The following is a 27,814-nucleotide window of genomic DNA, read 5'->3' as shown; positions in this document are numbered from 1 at the left end:
TTACAAGTGTAATTGAAAAAAAAAAACACCCCTAAAATGATACTTACGGAAAAATGGATGGACGGTGTGGATAAAACCCATACATCACAGTGGGCCCCACATAGCTGCTGTTTGGACCGAGTCCGTCCTGGCAGGGGTAGGACGCATCCGTGTCCATCTAATCTATCTGTCACAACAATTCCACTCTTCCGTTCCGCTATATTATATACCGCTAGTCGTGCATACCATCTTCGTATACCATCCTCTCTCTCTCTCTCTCTCCTTCTTCTTCTTCTTCTCTATACATATATTCCTTCACGTACAAACCTATTCACTTTCTCTTGGTTGTGCTTCTCCTTTGGTTCTTCTCGTTTTCCTAGTTGGAAATGGCCATGATGAGAACGTTTGCGAGCTTGGCCGTTCTTCTGGTCATGGCCCAATTAGCAATGGGAGCAAATCATACGGTTGGTGGGCCACAGGGTTCGTGGGATTTGAGCACTAACTTTCAGCAATGGGCATCGTCTAACTCATTTTCTGTGGGTGATAATCTAAGTAAGTTATTCGAGTTTATGATACTTTCAGTTGCACTCCATGAGCCTTGTCTTTTCAATGGCTTTTTTGGCAAGTGTTCTAACTATGCACGTGCCAATGTAGCATGCGTGTTTAAGATCTGAGCTGTTCAGTAGAAGGTTCTAACGCTGGTGGACCGCATTGCAAAGTACTCCTGTTGATTAGAGATCCTCATAGTCCATGATATGTGTTGAAACATTGACATTGATTCTAACCTTGATATGGATGATGGGAATATATATATATATACTTTTTCCACTACATGAACGGCCTGGATCATCAATTGATGAGGTAGAAGGGAAGAGCAGCAGCATATGGGCGAGCCTCCCTTCCATCACTATTCAGATATAGCCCAACGCCCATGTTTGCAGAGACACAATCTACACTCCTAATATTGTTTACACGTCCTCGGCCAAGAATCTGGCCTTTCTGTGTGGGGCACACGGAAATCTGTATTAGGCTGGACCCACCATATAGATTATCTGATCAAACACATGGGCCACATGTATAGAATTACACCAACATTCTAAAGAAAAAGGATGAAGGGACCCACCTTATGAGTGGATAGGCATGCATGATCTTACACACCAGTGCAACATCAGCGCATGTTGTCACGAGTCTGCAATTACTAGACTACGAACTAATAAACCATGACATGCTCATTTCTGCAGTTTTCCAGTATGCTCCTGTCCACAGCGTGCTGGAGGTGACAAAGGCCGATTACGATTCATGCCAGTTCGGAAATCCGCTGGAGAGTCACACCGACGGGAACACGGTCATCCCTCTAACGTCTCCCGGTAAGCGATACTTCATCTGTGGAACTGAGGGCCATTGCAGCCAAGGAATGAAGGTTGAAATCGATACAGTCGCTGAATCAGCTCCATCCGTCAGTCTGGGAAGTACGCCTCCAAACACCGACGGTCCATCACCGTCACCTTCCGCTTCTCCTATTATACCTCCACCTTCTACTTCACCAATCATCTCACCTTCGAAATCTCCTTCTCCATCTCCGAAAGTCCCACATTCTAAATCTCCTTCACCTTCTCCCAAACACTCTCCTTCACTTTATCCTAAACACTCTCATTCAAAGTCCCCTTCCCCTTTCCCTTTCCCTTCCCCTTCGAATTCTCCTTTGGTTGCACCATTGAAATCACCTTCGACATTGCATTCTCCAAGCAGTTCTCCTTCAAGTTCGCTTCCACCGGCCGGCTCTGTGCCAGTGCCGTCTCCTTCAGCAGCTAATGGAGGTGGTGTGGGAGTGAAGGCGGCCACCGGATTCATTTTTGGGATGGTGGTGATGATGCTTTTGGCTCTTTAAACGTTGGAAGGAAGAGGATGTTTGTTTTACACTAGGACCAGGACTATTTCTGTGGGTCGCCTGTGTTCATTCATGAAAAAAGGCCTTACCTTGCTTGTGACGATTTTAATTGGAGATTGGAACCTTCGTTGATCATTTTGTGTTTTGTAATAAAAGTACATTAATTGTGGGATTCACACCTTAGTGATTGAACTTATGGTATCTTTTGAGCCCTGAGATGTAAGTGGGGGTCCCACTTCATTGCTAGGAGGGGCCTATTATCGATGAATCAAGCCCCAAATATCCTCCAGATTGGAAGATGAGAACCGTCCAGAATTTGGCCTTTCCTTTTATCTTATGTGGATCGTCGTTATATCCATTTGTAGACCAGCCATTGAAGGGTTCATCAAGTGGGCCACAAAAAAAAAAAAAGAGGAATCAAACTCCCAGTTGGCATTTAAGAAAGTTTCCTAACTAGAGATTAAAATAGCATGTTTATAGTATATAACATGTCATCTAAAGTTGGATCGGGCTAAAATGACCAAACACAATAAACTCCGATCAGGCTAAAATGACCTGATCCAAAAATTGATTGAGCCATGCATGTGCAGTCCAAGCCTGGCCGAAAGTTGGTTCAAGCTCATCATCCGGTTGGGCTACTTGGCCCATTGCCACCATCAGATCCGTCAGATCAACCATCTGGATCATGGAACAATGGGCCCCACTTCTAACTACACAAAACCCATACTGTCTACAGCCCTGGGCAAACCGATCATATGATTTATACATACAGTCATGCTGTTTAAAGGCTAAATAAAGATGTATCCAATGACCAAGTTCAGTTCAAATCGTACGCACATGATTGAGCTCACTGTACATGAAGCCAATATCATCCAGACCGTTCACCCAATGGACACCATCCCGAGTTAGCCTTCATCAGAGAATTGCTCCAATTGAATAATCCTAACCATCCAATCAATGGCCCACAAATGGTCAGAGTATAGAGCAACAGTTGATATTCAGCGAGCAAGTCCTTCGAACACAGTTAGGATAGTTGGGCTGGAGTGATTTTCAGGCTGTGGGCAGTGCATGACGTGTGATTGAACAGTTACAACCATACATACGTTTGCTCCCAGCCACACTGCTTCTGATAAAATGTTCTGCCTGTGCCTTCTTAGGAACCTGTTGTTTTGGTATGTGGGGCCAATGCATAGAAAGCTTATTCTGGCTATTATTAATATGCAGACAGCATGCAATGGTTGTGGTCCGATGCATCCCATTTCATGTGCCGCCGAAGGGTGCAAATAAGAGAGCAAAACGTAATACTAAAATGCTTATTCACATTTACAGAAGATCAGCAGCAGTGTCACATAACAATCCCAAGTTCTCCAACATTCCGTCATCCTAAATCCAGTCTTTCTGACTTAAAAAAAAAAAAAGTGAAAAGAAGAGAAAAAGAGGACATACCACTGAAAAATATGAAAACCAGCGTCTGTCTGTCGTAAACAACATGCAGATCTGTCCAAGAAGCTCCCATCTTTAAGCAACTGGGGGGCGGAGAACATGGTCCTGCGAGGTGTCAACTGCTGCAGGCGGCATGAATTGCCACATGGCGACTCCCGGGTAGCTGATGAATGGCATCAACTTGTTGCCTGCCGCTGCTTGGCCTTGGGCAGCAAATGTGGCTGGGAGCGCAGCAGGGTGAGGTACGAAGCTGGGTGTCACAGTCATGGCCTTGACTTGCTGCTCCAGCTGTTCCTTCTCTGCCTTTAGTTTCTGCTTCTCATCACGAAGCTCATTCTTCTCAACCTGCAAAAGGGTGGAATGCACATAAACGTGATTGTGGTCAGAGATTCCAACGTAAAAATTACACTTCCAGCACATGCCATGCAGCAGGCATCAGATATCCTAGCCATGCATCAGGTAAGCCCAACCAGACATGGTTCATGGCCCAAAAATCAGGCCAATTGAGTCACTGGATGGGCCACACCTGTACAAAATTCTTCTAAGCCTTATCCTGACTAATTGGGGTTGGCTACGACTGTACAAATAGTGGAAAGTTAAAAAGGTTTGGCCAAAGGTCCAATTCGAGGTCCACATGGGATCCACCTGCTGATTGGACCGGCCTGATTTTTTGGACAAGGAAAAAAATGAGGCTCAGCTGCTATTTTACAGCACCTCATACACACCTACATTGGGATTTCACATTGTATCCGAGATCCGATCATTGGTGGTTAAGTTGTGATCTTCAGATGCCTCAGGTGGAAGACTGCTAGGACCTACTTCGGGAGAAATAGATTGTTTTATCATCTGGAGGGATGCTAACCCCATACACGCATAGGACAGCAGTGCACACACACTTTGATTGGCTTGGTGGTGGACAAAGTATGGAAAGCTTCAATGGTCTGATGCTTCGGTTCAGCTGTTATCAGTTTGAAGCACACATTCAACCTTTTTCCATGTGTGCGGGATTAGCATTTCTCGTACACATGCATAGCCCTTGGGTCTTTTAACCAAGCTATAATATAACCAATTGCAGAAGTGAAGATGAAAAAGCAGTCAAAACATGAGCTCACCTTCAGCTCTTTGATCTTCTCATGGAGACTTTCATTTGATTCTTTCAGCTTCTGTGCTTCACTTCGCAACTGAGTCACCACACGGACAGCATCACTCAAGATAGCAGCTTTGTCCATTTTGGGTGGCTTTCCGGGCTCCAATATGGAAGCTAACTCCAGAAACCTTAAAACCATACCAATGTCAGTGGGAAGCTAACTCCAGAAACCTTAAAATCATGGAGAAAGGGAGAGGGAGAGGGAGAGGGAGAGGGAGTGAGTGAGTGCCTGTCATTCAGCATATCCCTGCGCCTTTTCTCTCTGCATGCTTTGGAGCCAGACGCATTGCATGATTCAGGCCTTGCCCTGCAACAGATATTGCAAACATATTATGAGCATCTACGCATACCATGAATTTGTGGGACAGCTGTATCAGTGCCTCTAAGCTTACTTTGATGAGTGTTCGCAGCATTAGGGTGGTGTGGAAAACACAACCTTGATTATGTGGGCTAGCATTTTCCAATTGCTTCTGCAGCAAGTTGTGATTGAGATAAGAACCGGAAGTTCCTGCTCCCATGGTTAGTATTTTCACATTTTTTCTGCCCAAAGTTGTGAATGACATAAGAACGGAAAGTTCCTTTTCCTATCTCAATTACATGTTGACACCAGGGCATAGTGTCTGACTTAGGAACCACCAAGATCAAAACCTACCCTTAACTGACAGAATAGAAAGGAGCACAGAAGCAAATGAATGCAAATACCCTAAAATTTCCATGTTCTGTTCAAATACTAATAGTTCAGTAAAAGTGGGGAAAAGAGTTATTATGTGAGCACCCAAGGAATAGCTCCAATGCTCACTTGGACTGAATTGCTATAGTTCTTCTAAAGATATATAGGAAATGACCAAACTGGAAGGGTCCACTTTAACCCATAACGAAGATCAGCCCGTAAATGCAATTCATGCATTTCAAGTTCGACTTGAAAGTTGGAACTGCCAGAATAGCTATTTTAGAGAGAGTTATCATTAGTCATTATGAATATCTGGAGCAGCAAGCCCTGCCTTTTTAGGCCAATTCCACTCTGTTGAATTGAATATTTGCAATTCAAGTCCATTAAGCATCCAGTGACAATAAGAAAGGTCCATCCAAAGGAATGAGAGTTATACCTTTTCTGCGAGCTTAAGTTTTTAAGGCCATCTGAATCGTCGAAGGAGCCACTGATTTCCACACTGACAGAGAAGATAGCACTCTCAGAAGAAACTCAAGATAAGAAGCAACCGCTATATCGCAAATACAGCAGATAAATGTACATCGATATAGAAGACGAGTTTAGTAAAAATCTTCCGATGGCACAAGAGAACATATATCCCTCAAGTTAATAAATATAACCACCCCAACATTTAGATCCATTAAACTCACTCGACCCTAGATCTCAAATTTCTGATAACAAATTTCATACACACACACACACACACACACACACACACACACAGAGAGAGAGAGAGAGAGAGAGAGAGAGAGAGAGAGAGAGAGAGAGAGATTTTTACTTACATTTCTAATGCAAAAGTACTTTTTGGTCCATGAAGGATTGAAGGAAGAGAGAATATGCAACCAAAACTTTGATGTAGAGGGGCATGATATGAATAGGTGATCAATAGTCCCCTCATCTTGTTTGCAAAGATAACATCTGTTAGGAATGATCAGCCCCCTCTTTTGGAGATTCTCAATCGTGAAAATTGCCTTTCTTCCCACAAGCCATGTGAACATCGACACTTTAGGAGGGATGGCATATGTTGTCTAATGTCTTGAATCTGTTTGTAATAGAGTCTGTTACTATCATCGACAAACCACTCAATTCCATCGACCAGCTGTAGATGCCATCGAGAGATGTTCAATCCCATCAAGAAAATCCGAGAGAGAGAGAGAGAGAGAGAGAGAGAGAGAGAGATTTATCTTTTTACTTACATTTCTAATGCAAAAGTACTTTTTGGTCCATGAAGGATTGAAGGAAGAGAGAATTTTGATGTAAAGGGGCATGATATGAATAGGTGATCAATAGTCTCCTCATCTTGTTTGCAAAGATAACAACTATTAGGAATGATCAGCCCCCTCTTTTGGAGATTATCAATCATGAAAACTGCCGTTCTTCCCACAAGCCATGTGAACATCGACACTTTAGGAGGGATGGCATATGTTGTATAATGTCTTGAATCTGTTTGTAATAGAGTCTGTCACTATCATCGACAAACCACTCAATTCCATCGACTAGCTATAGATGCCATCGAGAGATGTTCAATCCCACCGAGAAAATCCGGAAAAATCCTAGTTGATTGCTGGACAGTTTTGGAGGTTGCTACTCAATGGCTGTTGATGCCATCGAAGGTCCCATCGAGGGAGCGCGCAGAACTATGTAAGTACGTGATTTGTTTCCTATTCCGGTTGCGGTAGTATATATAGCGGGTGTAATTGGGATTAGGGTTCTCTATAACATGCTTGAGGGTATGAGAGGCTTCTAAAGGGCAAAGGCTAGGGCGTTTCCTCTTGGGGCATTGATTGGTAAGGTTTCATCTCTTGTAACTTCATTTTTCATGGTACATTCTTGCTTTGTGCCGTGGTTTTTTCCCACAAGGGTTTATCCACATAAATTCGAATTGTTCTCTAGTTGGATTTGTTTGTGCAATTGCGATCATCTTGTTTGATTCCTCTCCGTGGGCTTCCGCGAGTCCTAATAGCATAGTGCCAAAAGTGGAAAGCATGCCCAATGCTTCCTTCCGTATCTTGGGGTTGGATCATCTTCTAGAACAAGCTCACTGAGAACCACTGCTAGCATTCTATATCATCTTGTCCCTACCACCCGACGGAGAAACAAGATGAAGCAAGTCGAAAAGGCGAGGAAGCTCTTCCACCTCATGATCTAGCAAGTCCCTATGGCAAGAAGGGGTCCAACAAACGTTTAAATCGTTCCTAACAAAACACTCAGCCACTGAAATGTCTGGGCGAGGAGCAAGATGGGCTAAGTTCGAAAAGACTTGTTCTAGAGAAGCTGCATAGCACCACACTGTTGAGGCACAAAAAATCAGTAAACATGTAAGTTACGCGGCCGCACAACTAGAATGAGTTGTGCGGGCGCATGAAAGGGAGAATTCAAAAACCCGACGCGGACAAGTTAGTTTGTTGACATCCATGGAAGAAAATGTTACGCGGCCGCACATCCAGAATATGCTATGTGATCGCGCAACTGTTGCGTAAATTAGAAGAAGATTGATCCATTCGCGCAACTTCTATAAGTTGTGTGAAATCAGAGTTTCACACATGTGAGTGCCTATAAATATTCCTCTTGTCATCTCATTAAACACTTTTGGAAGAACTTGGAGCAATCGGAAAATCTTACCCAGCGAAGAGAAAGGTATCGAGGAGCATCCGTGCAGCAACTCCTCTTTAGGAGAGATACACCAGCCATAGTCAGTGTATCTCGGAGATAGATGAAATCAAAGTTGAAGCAATGGGAGACTTTTAGGCAAGTTGCGCAATAGTGCAACTTAACAGTTTGGTGCGGACGCGCAACTGCTTTGCAGAAAACAACATTTAAGCATTTTTCTAAGTTCAGGACAATGTCGTTTAGGAGTATACAAAAAGAGCTTAAAACCCACTCAACTTTCCTATCATTTCGACAGATCTTCAACAGGGAATAAAATGTTGTTGAAATTATTCTTTTCAATCATTACTTAATGCTAATTGCAATTTACTTTAGAATCAAGGGCAATGTAAGGAATGTAATAAGAACTGAGATCAATATAGTTATGTGCCGACGAATATCCTTCCACTCAAGTTCTTCTTTTTTTTTAAAAAAAAAATGCAAATATTCCAAAACCATGTTTAAAATAAAATCAAATCAAATCAAATCAAATCAAATCAACACACACACCACACATTAGCCTAAGATCTTACTCGAGTTCCATCACCAATAGAGAATGCTATTCCTTTCTTGAAAGGGGAATTAGGAGACATGATCGACCTCCAAGTATAAGAGGCCCCCTATATAAGGAGGATTCCTTGATTTCCCATGCCCCCATTTGGAGCCCATGTTTTGAAGCAATCACCTCCCTCCAAAAGTGACCTTCCTCCGTGCTGAAATGCTAAAGCCAAGAGCACAGTTCATGCTTTTGTTGTTCCTCAATCCAGCCCCTCCCTCATTCAATAGTTTACAAACTTCTTCGCATCTCAAGAGATGGAATTTGTTGCCAACTTCAGTGCCTTTCCAAAGAAAAGTCCCTCCTGCTTGTCTAGTCTCTTCAAAATGGACGACAGACACTTGAATAGAGACATAAAGTAAAGTGTCATGTTAGAAAATGCCAATTTGAGCAGGGTTAACTTTCCTCCCATGGAAAGATGGTGATTCCATTTTGATAATACCCCTTCAATTCTCTCAAACACCTTATACCATAAATGAATCGGAGGCTTCCCAACACAGAGGGAGCCCCAAATAAGAGGAGGGAAGGGATCTTGCCTTGCAGCCTAGGACTGAAGCGAATTTTGAAATCTCGTCTTTGGAAAGGTGAATGCCCATTATCTTGCTCTTTCTCAAATTAACCTTCAACCAAGATACAACCTCGAAACACACTATAATTTTGCATAAGTTATCTACCATGAGCAGATCCGCATCATAGAAAATAATGGCGTCGTCTGCAAATTAGAGGTGGGAGATAGGCACCGGTAAGTTGGGAACAGTAAATCCTTGATGGGGACATCACTCGCACACGCGCACGCATGCCGTACCCCATGCACGTACGCAAAGAGAGGGAAGGCCCGACCGTCGATCTAGCTCGATGACGACGTCCAAGGAGAGTCTCCTAGTTAGAAGACGGAGTTTTAGTTCAAGAGAGCGGGCCTGATAGCCAAGTAAAACCCATCATGAGATCTCATGATCGTGGCCCACTAGTCGGATTAAGTTCATAATTTAGGTTTTGTTTATTTATATTATTTAGAACATCATGAACACTTTATATTTCTTTGATTGGTTTTTATTTTAGTTTACTCCATCGCCAAGTAATAGGTTGTGCACGTGGCGCGAGCTTTGGGGTATAGGGTTTTCCTATAAATAAGCACAATTTGTAATTCTTTTGATTCAATGAAGATTAATAAAAATTGCTACGTTTTCCTGCTCCTTTCCGAGTTATGAAAACCTAATTGAGTACGAAGCCCTCCCTTTTTCAAAGGGCTAACTACCGTAGTGCGAAGTTACATCTATCCCGATTCGCCCCCACCTTCTTTCATCTATATTTCTCCTCCTACAAGTATTCCATCTGCAAATCCATCAATAGTTGCAGCCATTTTTCTCTCTACAATAGATTTCTAGAATCTGGCCCTGCAAGAGGGATGAAACTTCGGCGGAGCACCATGCACAAACCATGCATCGGATTGAGCTGAGATTTGAGGGTTTTGGAATCCATCTCTAGCCGACCAGGACCAAGGTGGCCTTTTTCTGAATAGTAGGCTCCACACACGTGTGGCCGTGATCACACGCACGTGCGTCTGGGCCATTGTCGCTGTCCGCGTGTGGGAACTGTCTTCCGGTTCAGGTTTTCTTCTTATTTTACCCTCTCGTACCAGTTTTTCATAAACCCTAACCCTAGATTGCATTATCTTTCATTTATTTGCCCATTTTCTCACCTTAGGGTTCCTTGAGTTGAAATTAGTGAATCCCTTGGATTAGGGACTGATTATTGTGCATGTGTGGATGAATATTACTTATCTTTAAGTATCGTTTGGTTCATAATTTTTATTGATCCAGCCCTAACATGTGTAGGCCTGGACCCGCATAAATTCCCCTTAATTGAATGTTCGGACTTTTGTGCGGGATATAGAATTTGTGTAATTGTTTCTGAACTAACGTGATCTTAAACCTGAAATCTTACATATCATATTTGAATTTCATGTCCTGCATCAATCCTCTTATAAGATTAGATTCCTGACCCCTTTCAAGCATCCGACTGAAAGCTTTTGCCACTAATAGGAATAGGAATGGAGAGAGAGGATCTCCTTGGCGGAGGCCCCTTGAGGATTTGAAGAAGCCTTTGGGCGTGCCATTTACGACCACTAAGCAAGCCACCGAACAGATACAAATATGAATCCATTTTCTCCACTTCTCCCCACAACCCATTCTATTCAACAAATAATCAACGAATTCCCATTCTACATGGTCATAGTCTTTCTCATTATCTAATTCACAAATAATACCCGATCTCTTATCTTTGTATCTTGAATCGAGGCATTCATGAGCAATGAGGGCACTATCCAAAATTTGACGATCACTAACAAAAGCTCCTTGATTATCTGAAATTATGCCACCGATAACTTCATGAAAGTGCGACACTAGGATTTTGGCAATGATCTTATATGGGCTTCCAATAAGGCTGATTGGCCGGTAGTCTTTGATATTTTCAGCCCCTTCTATTTTTAGAATCATAGCTATAAAGGACACACCATAAGCTGAAGGAAGGTTGCTATTGAGGAAGAAGTCATTGACAAAGCCTAGAACATCTCTTCTCGCTGCATTCTAGAAGACTCGAAAAAATGCCATGGGAAACCCATCGAGCCACGGGGCCTTGTCACGACCTAGCGCATCCACGACCTCCTTAACTTCCTTTTCTGATATCTGACATTGTAAATAGTTGGCTGATTCCTTAGAGAGGCTGCCAAACGGAAGGAAATCCAACTATGGACGGAGCCATGGGTCCTCGAGAGAAGTTTCTCATAAAAGAAGACTAGCTTTACACATGTGGGATTTTTCTTCAAACCTTTTGTCGTCGACTGAAATTGCAGTTTTCATGTTGTTTTTGGCTCTTGCAAAAGCTATTTTGTGAAAGAAGGTTGTGTTCCTATTGCCCTCCTTAACCCAAATAGCCCGGGAGCGTTGTCTCCACTTGATTTCATCTTCCTTTAGACGTTTCACTACGCTTTATCCTATCCTCTTCTAATAGTAACAAACCTTCCTCATTCATATCTAGGGTATTAATTTCTTCGACGATGGAGGAAAGCTCAGCCTCCCTTTCCCCATAGATTTCCTTACGCCAAACATTGAGCTTGCCTCTTAGAAGTTTCAACTTAAGAGTGGAGCAAAACCTCAAGTTGACCAGGGGACAGAAAGGACTACCACCAATTGTCCACAAGGCCATGAAAACCCTCCACCTCAAGCCAAGACAGCTCGAATCTAAAAGGCTTTGGGCCCCAACTATCATTTTCGAAATGAAGAAGGATTGGTCTTATGGTTTGATGCAGTTTTAGGCAACCCTGTCAGTTGAATGAGAGGAAATTTGTTAATCCACTCAGGGGACACCATGAATTTGGTTTCTTTATTTTGGATGATAGGTCATATCACTTAAGTGAGTGGTATAGTTGTAATTATTTTGAAATTTCATTATAAAAGCTTCTTTTTTTTTTTGTCCAACTCTAATGGAGTATTTTTTAAAAGAAAAAAAAGTTTTTAGGGGTTGTAAGAAACCCTCCATTCCAATTGAATTGTGGAAGGGTAAAGGCTTGTTTTGTGGTAGATTCCCCAAGGTGCATTCTTCCTCTTTCTCTTCTCCAACAATGTATTCTTCTCTTTTCTTCTTCATTTCCCTTCCCTTACAACCTTTTTAAACCTGTCAAAACCCATTACAACCCATCCCTTTTCTTCTTTCTCCCTAACCATCCATGTGTGGATCCGCACGTATGCACGCATGCACGTTTGTACGGACCTTCATGTGTGGGCCCCATTTCGTATCTTTTCCCCTCCTTAATCTCCTTCCAACCCTACCTCATCCCTATATCCTTTAAATCCCTAGAACCCCAATTCTCAAATCTCAACTTGTGAACCTAAAACCCCGATGAAATCTGATTTTTTTTTTTTGTAAAACCTTTCCCAAACCAGAATTTTACTTACGTCCATTGTCTATTCACGTGGTTATTGCACTACCCACACTAGATTGGAAATCCCTACTTCCAAGTGTGCCACTCTCAAATTATTTTATATTTTCATATACCGCGTATGTGATAACCTAGACCTTCGTATTACAAATATAAATTTCTGAATCTATTTTGTAGATATGTTTGATTTTACATGTTGATTGATGAAATTAATGCGTAATTGATCTCTCATCTTACATCCTAGGTTAGTTTCAATTATCCTACAACACATCTTCATCAGATGCCTGGGAAGACATTTCTTCCTACCCTTTTTTTTTTTTTTTTTTCCTGTTTTCTTCCTACCCTGTCTATGATGTCTTTGGTCCAGTCTATCTCATCCTCTGATGTAGTTGTTTGGTTAAGCACCGTATCTTGTGGTCTGTATTGATCCAGGTTCTATTCTTGACCCTCTTCTACCATCTGTTGAACACTCTCCGTGAACGCTTGGAAGTCGCCCCCCATTACAAGTAGCCCACCTGTATATTGTAATCTGCAGAGGGGTAACATCCAAATTCTCTATGAATATCCCCCTTCTCAACGAAAAGAAGACCTTCTGACTGGATATTAATTTCTACTAAGGCTGACTCGACGAGTCTGTCTTCGTTAAATCATAGCTTGAGATTGATGATCTGTTATTGAAGACATCATATCCCGCTTATCTTGGGTTGTAATTCGAGATGGAGCACCGACCTTGTGATGCACTTGATTGTTCGTGGCATCTTCCAGTTCATCTTCTAGAGGAAGGATTTTAGATATGGGAGAACCCCACTTTGTCTCTTGGCATCACAACCCTCGGGCCAACTCTAGTATAAGATGCTACTACCCTTAAAGCAAAATTGCCTACTACCACTCAGTGGAGAACTCGTTTGCACATGGAGAAATCGACTCATGTAAGGCATATGTTCCTTCCAATTGCTGTCTAGTTTTAGCTATTATTAACATGTCCAAAGCTGGAAACATGGAGTTTTGTGGCTCTTCATGTGCTTTAGACTCTTCAAGAATGTGAGAGTATTCGAGGCCAAAGACCACGTGGCTCTCTACAACACCATTCGTTTGGGGAAATAGAGGGGCATCTTTCTCGCAATTAAGAGGGTTTCCACTTGTCACATCTTCGCAGCCATGTATCAACGCCTGGTTCTTAGTTCCGGGCCACATGGAGGACCTCAGCGTGGCTCCTTGAGAATTCGTCACGTGCTTTTGAGCCTCTCATCTGTATCTGAGCCTGATTTTGAGCCATCATTACACTGCTTTTAACATTCCAAACCTGAGTATTCAAGTCCAAGGAAAATATCTCCACAGCACGTGTTGGGTTTCCTGTCCCATTTTTGCCATGTTGTTTTGCTAACTATGGTCTAGCTCAAACCTAAAAGGCTTTGGCTCCCATGACTCCTCACATGACTCCAAAATGATAACGTTGTGATAAAAGAATACTTGAGCTAATCCCTATTGAATAACATCCAGGAAGCATTCTTTTCAGCCTGATGAAGCAAAGAATGGTCAAGACAAGGCCAATCTTCGTTGAAGGTTAGACCATGTAACTTTCCATCTGATCAAAGGGAAGCCGATCAACTGATCTTCTTCCACCCAGGCTGAGGATTGTCCATTGCTTCTAGTAAGGTATTGCATACTTCTATTTACACAGTTTTTTTTTTTTTTTTAAGATCTTCTATTTACATTGTTGTTGAGAGTCGAATATTGCATATCAGACCCCGATTGCTGCCTGATTTTACGTACACGATAAGGGCTAATATTATAATTTAATCGTGTTTTTGTTGCAGGATGTAATGAGGAGCTTTGATTGAAAAAGAGTATTAAAAGCATGGATTTAACGCTCCGAAGTCACCAGAGCAAGGAATAGACTCCAGAGGACTAAGATCAATGGATTTACATGTCAGGGATCCGAGGAAATCAAGCCGTTCACATTAAAAAGGTCTGAATATGGTCCAGAATGCAAGATCACAGGGTTCCTGCCATCCGATTGACTCGAAGCTTCATACATGTGATGGAGACCATAAATTAACCGTACATATTAAATTTCAGCCATTGGATCACTCGGGAAGTGGCCTAAGGGACAGATCAGTCCATTAATCTCCAATTTCAGGCCCACCTATAATCTGGATATTCTTCTAAATTGTCCTCAACGGTTTAAATGATATGATAGAAGGGATGGACGGATCAGATCTCCCACGAGTATCATAGTGAGCCTCACCTTGAGTGACATGTGCAAAGTGCACATGTACACTAGCTGTGCACCGGACCAGCCGGGCTGGTCAAAGTCGGTTTGACCGACTTTTCTTCCTAAAACGGATTCGCCAGCGTCCGTGTAACGGACGGACTCTATCCGTCTTGCGGAAGATAGTGGGCCCCACACAGCAGTCATTTGAAGGATCCAGGCCGTCCATCCTATTCAGGGCACACTCCTGTCCAATCCAGAGCTAAAATCACATGATATTAGGCATGTGTGGATGCACAATTCCAGCAACAAAAAGGCCTTAGCGCAACTACATCTAAAGGACGGCCGGTTTAAAATTTAGTGGGCCACACTCAACCCAATCCAAAACCGACCATCTCAAAACGGTTTTCTGATGAGAAACTAATGGACGTAGTGGATTTCTGAGATACCAAGTATGTGGACCCCTCGACTCTCATTCAAAAAACTTCCGTTTCGGTCTCTGCTGCGAAATCTTTAACAGGGACTTGCGGCGGATCTTTTCGGGCCAACACCGTGCATCAACGATCAAATCCGAACCGTTTATGAGACTCACACCGCCCATCTCACTCAGGCCTAGGTGGATAAATTTCAAAAGACACTGAAGATCAGTTTTTGATCGTTAAAACGGACGACGGACGGTGGAACAAAGATCACGGGGGTCACACCGAAACAGACTCAAAATCGGCCATTCCAGACCGAAATTGCGAGGGGAATGAAATGAACAGAGTGGATTGTCCGTAGAAACTAGATAATGGGCCCCACCATCAATCCAGCGTAGAAACAACTAGGTTCTGCGTCCGAGAAAACCGGACGATGTGGGCCGGTTGTGTGATGTTGATCATGGCCGGATAATTGATCCGAACCGTCCGAAATGTCATTCAAGGGGTTCTTAACCTCACCAAGATGGCAAATTTCAAAGGAAGAAAGAATTTTCATCTCAAAATGGACTTCAACCGCAATCAGTTTCTGTGTTTTCTTGCGTAGAAACAGAGGGTCCGCTGCAAACGACTCCAGCCAGCGCATCTTCTCGTCTCCTTCAGTCGTCTATATAAGAAAGAGAAAGAAAGCGTGAGAGGGACATCTGGGCGAGGGATCCAAGTTTTGGGACGTGCCTACACAAGAGAGAGTAGTTGGAGTTTGGTATTTTTATTTATCTCTTTTTCTTTTTATTTTATTTTGTTTAAGGGATCCAGCCGCATCATGCCTGTGATCGGCTAAACCTCTTAGCTAGGGCTAAGAGGTGAAGCTTGTAGTCTAATGGGAGAGATGTTGCTTATGCCTTTTGTATAGATTGAAGGGATTTTTGATTTAATTTTATTATGGGAATACTTTTAGTTTTTAATGGCCTATTGTGACTGAAATTACAATGGGTTTGCAATGGCTTTGAATATTTCTTTTTCCTTATTTTGATTATGACGTCAGGAAACCCTGCTGTTCACCATCGCCTCCTAGGCATGGTTGGATGTCGGTACCCTTCTTAATCTTCATAATCATCTAATTGGTTAGTAAGTAGTTTAATTCTAATGTTGACTTTGTCTCCTGGGCATGGTTTGGTGATAGAATCCATTCTAATTCAAATACCTTTCATCTCTTTAAAATTATATCAGAGGACGTTCAGTTTAATGTTCATGATTTTTGAAGCAGGCATAAGATCTCCCTGATCTCTACAAGTGGATCCTCTGAATCCCTAGTTTTCTTCCTCTAAATCCCTAGTTTTCTTCCTCTAAATTCATTAAGTTTTAGCTTAGTATTTCACTATTATTCCTCAAAAATCATTCGATTTAAATTTCATCTTAATCTGGTTCTCATTCTACTTAGTTTCAGATAACGTACAGGTATCAGTCCCTTGGGATTCGACCTCGGTCTCACCGAGTTTATTACTACATCACAACCCTATACTTGGGGAGTGAACAGTTGTTCTAAGCATTCCTAGTAACTGATAAGGGCATCACATCATATACGCCCTTGCATACGTATCAGAGGAGGAGACGGGCCGCACCGATTTCCCTGTGGCTAGGTGAGTACCTGTGATCGTACTAAAGATCCCATGTGCATGTGCGAGCATCTGGAAGACCCAACACTGGGAAGATGCACATGGGCTGCTTTATAGAGTAATTTAGACCGTTGGATTGGAGGGACGCAACGATCGAACCATTGGATCGCATAAGTCACATGATCGAGCCATTGATCGTTGATCGTCCACATCATTTTTAGACTTTATCATATTTTAGGATTTAGCTTTTTATTATTTTATATTTGGACACATTATGAGTGTTTTAGTTGATTTTAATTATACTAGGGCTATTTTCCTTAAAATTCACAAGATATGGTTATTATTGTAAATTTTGAAACTTATTGGGTATATAAAAAGAGAGGAGCGAGTGACCTCTCTCCCATTGGATTTTGTGATTAAAAAAAAAAAACACACACACAGAGAGAGAGAGAGAGAGAGAGAGAGAAGCTCTTGCTTTCTTCTTCCATCTTCATGTGATTTGAAGATACTTTTATGCGATTTAGAAGGAAGATTGGTGCGAGGCTAATCTTCATCAACGGACATGCGAGGTCTCCATCTATTCCCACACCATCTTCTCTTATCTTACTCATCCAGGTATTTTCTTCAGGTTTTTAATTCTCCCATTCCAAATCTATCTTCTCCCAAACCCAACTTTCCCATACCCATCGACAATCCAAACCCTAACCGACCTAAACCCATCCACACCACGCCACACGTGTGGCTGTACGGCCACACATGTGAATCTCACCTACCCCTTTTGGTTTCCCACCATCATTATATCAAAACCCCTTTCTTCCATCCCCGAAACCCTAACCCTAAACTTAAAATTCCTAATTTTCCTACTTTTCCAAATTACCCAAATCCTAATTTTCACCCTAGGTTGTATTAGGTTTCCTATTTTGAAATAGACTATACCCTATGCTAATTGGATGTCTCTACATCCATTAGATCCTAGTTTCTTTTTATTTAATGATCTTGTGTTATGATGTTGGTAACTTAGGCTAGGATTATGCATGATGCTCTTTTGATTTTCATGATATTTGCAATGATTATAGCAATGTTTGTTTTTTTGTTAAATATCTTAATTTAACTACTTGATCTCACAAGTTAATTGGTTCATGCATCGGTCTTGCATCAGTAACGTAGGTTAAATATCCTGTATCTTATGCATTTACAGAACAAAACTTATTCATAATACATTTTTTTTTCAATGCCATTATGAATCTGTATAGAGAATCAGAGATAATGTCTAATACCTCATGTCGCACACCCATGCATGTCCATGTCCATGTCCATGTTTTGTAGCCTTTACATAGGTTGGTATTTTTAAGTTTGCTGAAAGGGGGGCCAACAATGCATGCCTTATGGAGAACATTATATTCACAACTGAGATATAAAAGAAGAAAACAATAGAATGTGCATAACTTGGGAATTACATTTGTAGCAAAACATTGAAGTGGGAATATTACTTGAAATGACACTTTCAACTAACTTGTCACTATAGGGTCCAAGTGTCTCCCAAAGTGGGAAACAAAAGTATATTTATCTCAATTCACCAGGCCGGATGTAGAGGAAAGAAGAAAGAAGCCCTGGAAATATGGTAAATACGAGAAAATGTTGGAATGCAGTAGACCACATCCTAATGCAGGAACCAAATCTTAGCATTTCTCCAGCTTCTCAACATGGGTGCAAGTGAGAGGCTACTCACAAATAAGAAATCATAGAGTTGTTAGACTTCTGCTAAAGAGGCATGAATGTTAGTCAGGAAAGTTTTAGATTTGGCAATTTGGAGTCCACACTTCACAGCTGTGACTATTCTTCCATGCTGCAGTAATGTGACTCCTTTCATATATCTCATGTATGTCAGTGTGACATTTTATAACTCCCTAGCTCCGTGAAAGACTGATAGGTGACTAGGTAGTATAAAAGGCTTGGGGCCTGTGTTGATGCACCCCAAAATGCAGACTGAAGGATGTGAGAATCCATCCGTGCACATTTTGCAGAGGTGGGGTTGTTTGTGCTGTCCCCAAAATTCAGATGGCAGGAAGGCTCCCACTTTCCCATCCATCTGGGTCCCAATTCCTAAATGGGCAAATTGAATATGAGGATTAGGAGTCTGCATTTGGTGGATTTTCCAAAACATGTCCCTGGTCAGTTAGAGCTCAATGAGCTTGCACATCACAAAGTAGTATCAGAAGACAACTTCATGTTAACCAGTTACACATCAACGGGAATATTCTTATATGCTTGTGCTCATATATAAGATTCTATGTAGGCCTAGGATAATTTGGGGTTGAACTAAAGCTATAGATTTGAGTGAATAAGGTGACGTGAAAGGAGGACATGAATGTGCTATATTCATATAATATGGAGGCCAAGGGTAGTTCTACTGTTTTATGAGGGAATCTTATGCAGTGAAACAAAATAATAATAATGATGATGGCAATAATAAATAAATAAAGCTTGTTGGCTATGGCTATGCATTTGTGTAGCTGTGGATCTTGATTTTTAATTTTGAAGGATCACTGCATTCTATTCAAAGAAAAAGGATGACAAGACATAATCTGCAAACAAAATAGCCTGAACACCCTTACAAAAGATCCTATCCCTTAAATAAATACAATCCAATCCCCATTTACATTACCCATCTTGGGCGATTTTAGAACAAGGTTCTAAACTATGAGAAAGACCATCTTGGCACCACAGTTCTTGTCTGGAACACAGCTATTTCGTTCTCACCACACCACCCACAACAATGCCCATAAGAAGCACCAGATGACTTTTCTATGCTGCACAACCGTTCTTACTACTATTCCAATCCCTTGTAAGGATTCCAACATCTAACGGCACAAAACAATTCTCTCCAAAGGTAGCAAGGACTCTCCTCCTAAAGGACTGCACAAAGTACAATGCAAGAATAGGTGATTTACCAATTTTGCATCCTTAAGACACAGGGTGCATCCATCAAGTCCCCTCTTCCTTAGGTTGTCCATCGTAAGCACCTTCTCTTTTCCTACCAACTAGATGAAAGCATTAACTCTGGCAGGAGCTTCAACTTTCCAAACAAAAGTGATGGGATCTAGGGAATTAGCCAGAGAATGACCATCCCTGACCCAGTTAAATGATTTCACCAAAAACTAACTGGATAAAGAGAAACAACCGTAGACCATGAAGCAGTCCCATAAAAAAGCTAAGTTCTTCTGTCTCATCCTTTGTTAGATTTCTTCAGAATCTCTAGGTCCAGACCATACTTCCAACCATCTACGACCTGAAAAGAGAAATAGGGATGTCGGTATCCATCACAATCCCATAAATCCAGGGAAACTCTAGCTGAAAGGGCTTATAGCTGCACAATCTATCCAACCAGAATCTAACTCTCAAACCCTCTCATAGATCGAAGGTGATTTTGTGCTTGACCAAATCCGCCAATTTCATCAACGCCTTCCACATGCCAGATGCCCCATATAGAACTGAGTACTAGGTGAACCACCCGCCATCCTCCACTCTGTATTTGGTAATAATAACCTTCTGTCACAGACAAACTCCCTCTTACCTGAATCTCCAAAGCCACTTAACCAGCAATGCAGCATTCATGTGCTTGAGATTCCTGCTACCTAATCCACCCTCTTCCTGGGTTGCATCCCAGCTTTATCAACTGGAATTTATGTTGTTTCAAACCCTTACTAGAAGAAATCTCCTTGGATCTTTTCCAACCACTGGATCATGCTAGACGGACACTGGAAGAATAACATATAATAAAGAAGTGTATTGGCAAGCATGGATTTGACTAGAGTGATTCTTCCCCCAGAGACAGATGTAACTTTTCCATCCTAAAAGCTTCTTTTCCATCCTCTCAACCACCAGATCCCATAAATGCTTGGCCAGTTACTCGATACACAGGGGTAATCCCAAGTAGGTTAATGGGAGACCTCCTAGCTTGCACCCAAATGCCCAGTGAAAGATGCCACTTTTGCCTACTAAGATGGATACCAAACATCTCACTCTTATGGACATTGATTTTCAGCCCTGACACCATCTCAAAGCACCTCAAAATCTTCCTCAAATTGTCAATTTGGGCTGGCTGAGTCAGCCTCATGAAAGAGAATGTTATCATCGGAGAGTTGTCGATGGTGAATTGAATCATCAAGCGTATAATTGTAAACTATTAAAACATTTTTCTAGACTTATATAATAAACTGTTAATTTTAGATCATTTTGGAGGCTTGGGTCAGGAACAACGACTGCATGGATGTCCTATAAATGCTCCTATCTCCCTCACTATGCACAGTCTAGGCTATAGTTGTATGAATCTTCTGTTTAAGGTCCAATTTCACTTCATTATCTTGAAATTCCTAGATGTTTCAGGTCCTAGAGTGGATTATTTCTTAGCTTATTGAAAGAAAGAGCAATGCAACTACAGAAACCCGTGTAGAAAACAGGAAGAGAAGGCCATAAGCATCAAGCCCATGACACTTCAGTAGGAAGATCCACTAGGCTTATGTGAGCTGAACCCACTAGTCCAGGCTAAGAGAGACTAGTTTCATAGCAGCTGCTTAACCAGCACAGCCACATTTTAGAAAACCTGCATCAGACAGGGCTGAGCACCACATGGTACAAACAGTGAAAAGCCAGTTCTGGTTTACAACAGCAACTTATAGATTTTTTTTTTTTTAACATATAAGGAGTTCCAAAGCCATAATTGTTCTGGATTCTTCAAAAGTTCAATGCAGTTTTACAAACATGGTCTACTGTGCTATGAAAAATATACAAGACTGTGGAAGTCTTGTTTCTTGCCGCAGTTCTAATCCAAGGCATATCATGGCCATATACTACATGTCTGAAGGCCTAAAAGATCTCTTATATGGAGAGCATGCTATGTTACCTGATGCCATGTGGCTTCAGTCCCTACAGAGCCACAGACCTTGGTTCCATTATGTGTTGAGAATTTGTTTTCAACAAGGAAATTATACACCGTTCATATGCAAACCATGTTCTTCTAACTAGAAGTAGCTGGGTGGCATTCTGAAAAGAATGCTACGGTACATCCCCATCTTTTCTGTGGACGATTAGATCTTCCTCCAATATACATGGATCTTGTTGTGTTCTCCTTATTTTAGAGGAAGGACCTAGAGAACGCTGTTGTGTTCTCTTCCTGCCTCCTAAAAGTAGAAAGTAAAGACTTTCCCTTAAAATATGACATTAAAGAACACTATTGTGTTTTTCACCTTGATGGGATAAATCATTTGAATGCTTGTTTCATTCTCTTTTCCCTTTTGAGTTCAAGACTCATAGAACATTCTTACTGGTAGGGGTGGGTCGGGTTGGGGGTTCCACCTGAGCCCAAACCGACTTCAAGAGGACCCAAGCTGACCCGACCCAACCCAAATACATGTGATTATTCCCAATCTGAATTTCATCAACCCAAACCCAACCCAAATTCAAATCAAGTTGGCCTTTATCAACTAGAACCCAACCTAAACAACTTGATAACCCCACCCTAACTCGACCTGAACTCAGGTTGGGTCATTCTGATTTGGATTGACCTGAACCCAAGTTGCAGCCCTACTTACGAGTAAGGCTTATGTGTTCCTTCTTCTTTCATGGTGACAACTAAAGTGTCTATTACTATGTCCTTCTCAATACTTGAGTTGTTTTTTCCTTAAAGGTGTTTTATCACACCTTAATGTCTTTTTTTTTTTCCTTTTCTTTTTTACTTTTTTCCTTTCTTTTTACGATTCTCTTGGTTTTCACTTTTAATCAAAAGTTCTCTAAAGAGATGCAATTAACAGGTTTGTGGTATTCCACAACTGGGAATACAATGTCCCCACCAAATTAATACAACCTCGTCAAAGAGGAACCTTGGAAAACATATTGATGTGATTCCATTTTGTTTCGACTTAGAATTTCAATCATAAAAGTGTCTTTGATAACAACTCCGCCCTAAATAATCAAAGTAGATAATGGAGTAGCCGAGCAACAAACACCCTCTTGCGCTGCCATAGCAACTAAGCGATTTGCCTCTCTATCTACTGGGTAAACATATGGCTAGCTTAGAGGTGACAACTCTAATTTCATCAAATACAAAGCCTAAATCTCATGGCTCAGTTACCACATTTCTTACCCACTTCATGGTACTGTGACAATCGCCGTCAATAGTATCCTCCAGTAAATAAAAGAGTAAAAATGCAGAGGGCCTATCTCAAAGACAGGGCACTGCCACATGAGTCCTACCCAGGGGAACTGGGCCCAAAAGCCATAGAGATTAGGCATTTATTGACTCTGAGAACCAGCAATACCTGAGGGGCTGGATGACCCAACAGAAATGCCATCAAATTCAACTTTGAAACTCCTCCTGGGGAGTACAACAGCTAACTGCTGAAGGAACTAACTCCTAAGTCTCTTGACAAAGCAGATCACCACTCCCTCCAAACTTCTGATGCAGTATAATCCTTAAAAGCCTTGCGGTTTTATGGCCCAAACTTGACTACTAACTTTTCTTTTAACCTTCCTCATGGAAATCATCCCATCATTGAAAATATGGCTACTTCTCTCCTTCCAAATTTCCTATGGCTACATAGAGAAGCAACCACCATAATACCTTCCCCCTTTCTTTGAAAGGCTGCTTCTCCCAACTGATAAAGACCACACCAAGCTTCTCCATGAACGACACATGCGAACTTGAAAAGATTTAGGAATATATTCCATATCATTACCATCCAATCTTGCCATTAGGATTTCTAGAGCACTACCCCATTACAACTACGAATTATGCAAACTTTTCACCATCTAATGGAAGCATTAGAGAATAATGCCTAAGTAAACAGGATTTAAAATCCCTGTTCCAATTATAGACTCATTAGCTGCCGAGTTTGAGTTGTATCAATGAAACCAACATGACTCAGATGAGTCATACTAACTAAATCCGAAACTTTAATTTACATGATTCCTTTTATGAATAACTTTAACATACACGATCCCTCTTCGTTATATATCCATGTTGAATAAGTCTAACGGTGCGACTCACTCGGTATGGGCATGTAACATTTTTTTTATATAAAAGCAAGGGAATGATATTCATAAAAAGGAGAAAGGAAATACAGAAAGCTGAAAAGCAAAAAAGAGAAAAGAGAAAAGAGAAGCAAATCTGCTGAGATAGCAGACAGCCCTTAACATCCTAGGAAGCTAAGGTCATAATCTTTCAGACTCTTGGCGTATGGGCATGTAACATGTCCCATTCTGCTAATTATATTCAATATTGGTGAATCACGGGCTGACTTGGCTGAGCCAGAACAAGTCCCAAGGGACTTGCATGATTAGAGCGGGTCCCTAACTCCTTTTCTAGGTCAAGACTTGCTGAGGAAGTAGTTTCTAGGAATGTTGTGTCAGCAGGAACTTCCTCTTCTACCAAATGCTATTCAGTACATGAAAGCAATCATGATAAAGAGATTCAAGTTTCTTTAAAAACTATATCATAGAATTCATCCTCACTCGTATGATGCCTGTCTAAACAAATCCAATCAACAAAGAAAAAGAAGCATTTTTTTGGGGTTAAACCATTTTAGTTGGATGAAATTGCATTTTAAACATGGTGGAAGTATAGCTGTTTGCTCGAGCGCATACATTCAGATGTCTATTGTCCAATTGCACATCATCACTTTGGAGGAAAAACAAGTTACATGTATATGCAGGTGAGCGGGTTTTGCGGCGATTTGTGTTGCAAGATGTATCTTTCCTTCTCCAGATTGCAAATTACGGGAACATTAAACATTAACATTCTAATAATGATTCAAAATATAGAAAAAATGCTATTGAAATTAGGGGGAAAAAAACTTCTGAAATTCTTTTTAAGATGAAAATAACGAACACCCATAAAAAATAATAATAAATCAAAATACACACAAACCCTCATGAAAAAATAACCAATTTCACTCATTTTTGTGCAATTTCAACAAAGAAAAATCTGAAAAATTCTAATAAAACAGAAAAAATTACATAAACAAACAGAATCGAAACAACGAAAGAAGAAACCTTAGTTTCTGATAAGATCGAAGACAGAACAAATAGACACACCTGGAATTATTCGACGCGCTGAACCCCTGAGATGGCCAATAAAACCCCGGAGCCGGCGGCTGGAAATCCCCTCCCGGGACGGAAATATCGTCTATGAGGCCGCAATCGAAGAGCCAGTTAGGGTTTTCCGGAGAAACCATGTCGGATTCGTCGCAGGAAATCGAGATCCTCCGGCCGGATTTGTGCCGGGGAATTCCTGCAGGGGTTTCCGGTAAGTTTTGGGGGAGAATCGACCTTTTCGTCGTCGACTCTTCTTCTCTCGTGAATGGTTGAGTACACGGCTCTGACGTATCCAGCCATTTTCTTAAAGCCCCGATTATAAAACGGGTCGGGCCCACCACTTATATGCCCCATTACTTCAGTGGGCCCGATCGATGATTTGGCAGTTAGTAGCTTTGTGGAATTAGGCCCGACTCTTTGCACATTATCCGCGGAGTTTCAATTGCACATAGTCAAAAATCAGTCAGATTGGAAGATCATAGCCATTGATTTTGGACTTTTGCCATTTAATCTGGACCATTGCTGCATTTCTCCTTTAGCCGTTTGTTTTGAAGGCACAAATAGGAATTTTACCATTGTCTTATAAAGGAGATATTTTGGGCAAGGTCCATCATTGTTGGATGGAAAAATGTTAACGGTGTAGATTCTGGAACAATAGGCCCCCACTTGCCAGAATTCATCCCACGTGTAGGACGTGGATTGGGTACTTTACCCCTGCCTGACCCGAGCTTGGAACAGGCTCGGGGTCTGAGGGGCCCACCTTGATGTATGAGTTTATCCACACCGTTCATCCATTTTTACATATCATTTCAGGTTATAAACCTAAAATGAGGCAGATCCAAGGCTCAAGTAAACCACACCACAGGAAGCTGCTATGATAATAATGTCCACCGTTGAAACCTTCCCCATTGCACATCTTGATGTTTATTTCCCGTCCAACCTGTTCATAAGGTCCCATAGATCCGGATGAAGGAAAAACACAAATATCAGCTTGATCCGAAACTTATGCGACTCCTAGGAAGTTTTTAATGGTGGGAGTTTAATCCCCACTGTAGGGCGCACTTGGGTCTTGGATATCCTTTTTTTTCGGATTATATGTTAAAATGGTATGAAAAAAATGGATGGACGGTGTGGATAAATCCATACATCACAGTGCGCCCCTCAGAGCCCCAGCTGTTCCGAGCTGAGTACAGGCGGGGTAGTACCCAATCCACGCCCCCATACGTAATGTGCAAATCCCTGGATGACGTCACTTTCAAGTATTATTGGCAACCGTGATATGTAGGTTCTTTCACCTCACTGCATCTACATGCATGCCTACACAAGGTAAACGTGCCAACACCAACCGTAAAACACGTGTGCTCCATCAAAGCTACTCAACGGGCAGGTTACACGTGTAGATGAAGTAAAAGTGGCCCAAAAATCAAGTGGGCTTTTATCAAGTGGTCCCATCTGTACTTCGAAAATGGGCCATTGGCTGTTGATCTTTCTTTATCATCTATTTTTTAGCATACGTTGGGCTTGTTTTTCAGACCAGTTCATCTCATGGCGGGACCCATTTATGGATGGATTTAATGAGGTCATTATGACACGTGTTGGCACGTGCGTCTGCATGTTGTCATACCTTGAATGTTGTTATCGTGCAAACCTCTTGGCATCGGTTTTAGTGGAAAGCGAAATTTACGACTGTCAACCCCACCTTTTATCCATTGGATATTCTTCAAGGAATACAAACCTAGCATACGCACTTAAACCTCCTCGTACGGACGACAAATTCCAGGACGAAAATACCCCTACATTTCACATAAACGGATTGGCTACTCCGCCTGCCACCCGCCAATGGCAGATCATCGGTGGTCTGTGGACCCCACCATGAGGTATGCTTTTCATCCATGCCATCCATATATTTTTTCGGATCATTTTATGGTATGAGACAAAAAATGAGATATATCCAAATCTTAAGTGTACCACATTACAGGAAACAGTGTTGACTGAGCGTCAACCATTAGAAATCCTCCCCTGTCTAAGTTGGGGCCCACTGTGATGTTTGTGAGAAATCATCCCCATCTAAGTTCATTAATAGGGTCACAAAGACCTAGATGAAGAGGAAAAACAAATTTTATAATGATCCAAAACTTTTGTAACCCCTAAAAGGGTTTCAATGGTAGACGTTCAATTCCCCACTACCTTTTACAGTGTGGTCTACTTGATAGCTAGATCTGTCTTATTTTTCATCTCAAGCCTTAATACGAGTTTTCCAAATAGATGGAGGTTTTGGATATAACACATACCTCATAATGGGACCCACAAAAATCGGTGAGGATTACAACAGGAAAAAAAAAAAAAGAAGAAGAAGCAGCTAGCAAGTTGGGGACCCGATCGACCCGATCGATGGGATTAGAGGTCTGCCTATAACCGTAGCCATAACTATAGTGCTATGTACTTTTTTCTTTTTTTTATTTTTATTTTTTACATGGAGAACATTTTTCCTCTTACATTCTTCTATAATACATAATTATGTAAATATGTATATACAAGTATATGAAAATATTTTTTTATCTTTTAATTCATTTCTTTGTTTATTTATTTAACAAGCATATCTCCTAAATTAGAATGATTTACTTAACTTATCAAATATGATTTTGGGGTAGGAGAAGCTAATTTAGCCAACCAACCTAGTTATTTTCCAAGATTCCATCGGGTCGATGATTGAAAATCCATTTCATTCAGTTTGTGGTCAATTTCAATCACTTCGCGGTCAAATTGAAAATTCAACGGGGCAAACATAAAATTGAGCGAGGCAAACATGAAATTGAGCGGGGCCAACTAGATATTCAACAGGGCAGACATGAAATTGAGCAGGGCAAACATGAAATTAGGGCTGAAAGTCGGGCAGGTTAGTTCGGGTTGGTGCTCAACCCTAACCCAACCCAAGGTTCCTATACTTAAACCTTAACTCAACTCAACCCAATCTTGGGTTGGAAATTCTCAACCCAAGCCTAACCCAAGAGGGCTCGGCGGGTTAATTGGGTTGGTCAGGTGTATACGTGCTAATATTTTCGTTATTACATCAGTTTATTATATTTCAATATAAGACTTATTTTTTGTATTTATGATTTTATTAATTATATACGTGATTATTCATCATAAAGAACTTCATTTTTTTTCTTTAAA

At 41.4% G+C, this 27,814-nt stretch overlaps 2 protein-coding genes across 3 annotated transcripts; one reads left to right on the top strand and one right to left on the bottom strand.

Moving 5' to 3' along the window:
* Positions 1-365: 365 nt before the first annotated feature.
* Positions 366-1,979, top strand: LOC131250218 (uclacyanin 1). The gene is made up of 2 exons (XM_058250913.1): positions 366-531; positions 1,221-1,979. Exons 1-2 carry the CDS (start codon positions 366-368, stop codon positions 1,865-1,867), a joined length of 813 nt encoding a protein of 270 aa, XP_058106896.1. The 3' UTR covers positions 1,868-1,979.
* Positions 1,980-3,166: 1,187 nt separating this feature from the next.
* LOC131237999 (transcription factor ILR3-like) lies at positions 3,167-24,934 on the bottom strand. 2 transcript variants are annotated; one of them, XM_058236132.1, is made up of 5 exons: positions 24,641-24,933; positions 5,564-5,626; positions 4,687-4,764; positions 4,423-4,585; positions 3,167-3,655 (listed from the first exon to the last, which is right to left on the bottom strand). In XM_058236132.1, exons 1-5 carry the CDS (start codon positions 24,778-24,780, stop codon positions 3,386-3,388), a joined length of 714 nt encoding a protein of 237 aa, XP_058092115.1. In that variant the 5' UTR covers positions 24,781-24,933; the 3' UTR covers positions 3,167-3,385. The 2 variants fall into 2 exon arrangements, with proteins under 2 accessions (XP_058092115.1, XP_058092122.1); XM_058236139.1 differs by lacking the exon at positions 5,564-5,626 and having other exon boundaries at positions 24,641-24,934.
* Between the last annotated feature and the right edge of the window lie 2,880 nt (positions 24,935-27,814).

This window comes from Magnolia sinica, chromosome 1 (genome assembly GCF_029962835.1).
Source record: "Magnolia sinica isolate HGM2019 chromosome 1, MsV1, whole genome shotgun sequence".
In the NCBI taxonomy this organism is placed as follows: Eukaryota; Viridiplantae; Streptophyta; class Magnoliopsida; order Magnoliales; family Magnoliaceae; genus Magnolia; species Magnolia sinica.
The sequence above is the reverse complement of the archived record's forward strand: the minus strand, read 5'-3'. Positions and strand labels throughout refer to the sequence as shown.

What these genes read in the sequence shown, in the direction of transcription:
- LOC131250218 (XM_058250913.1), top strand. Translation starts at nt 366, where the DNA reads ATGGCCATGATGAGAACGTTTGCGAGCTTGGCCGTTCTTCTGGTCATG. An exon ending in TTCTGTGGGTGATAATCTAA is followed by an intron (nt 532 to 1,220) that starts GTAAGTTATTCG and finishes TCATTTCTGCAG; the next exon opens with TTTTCCAGTATGCTCCTGTC.
- LOC131237999 (XM_058236132.1), bottom strand. Translation starts at nt 24,780, where the DNA reads ATGGTTTCTCCGGAAAACCCTAACTGGCTCTTCGATTGCGGCCTCATA. An exon ending in AGCGCGTCGAATAATTCCAG is followed by an intron (nt 5,627 to 24,640) that starts GTGTGTCTATTT and finishes CTTCTCTGTCAG; the next exon opens with TGTGGAAATCAGTGGCTCCT. An exon ending in AGGGATATGCTGAATGACAG is followed by an intron (nt 4,586 to 4,686) that starts GCACTCACTCAC and finishes TATGGTTTTAAG; the next exon opens with GTTTCTGGAGTTAGCTTCCA.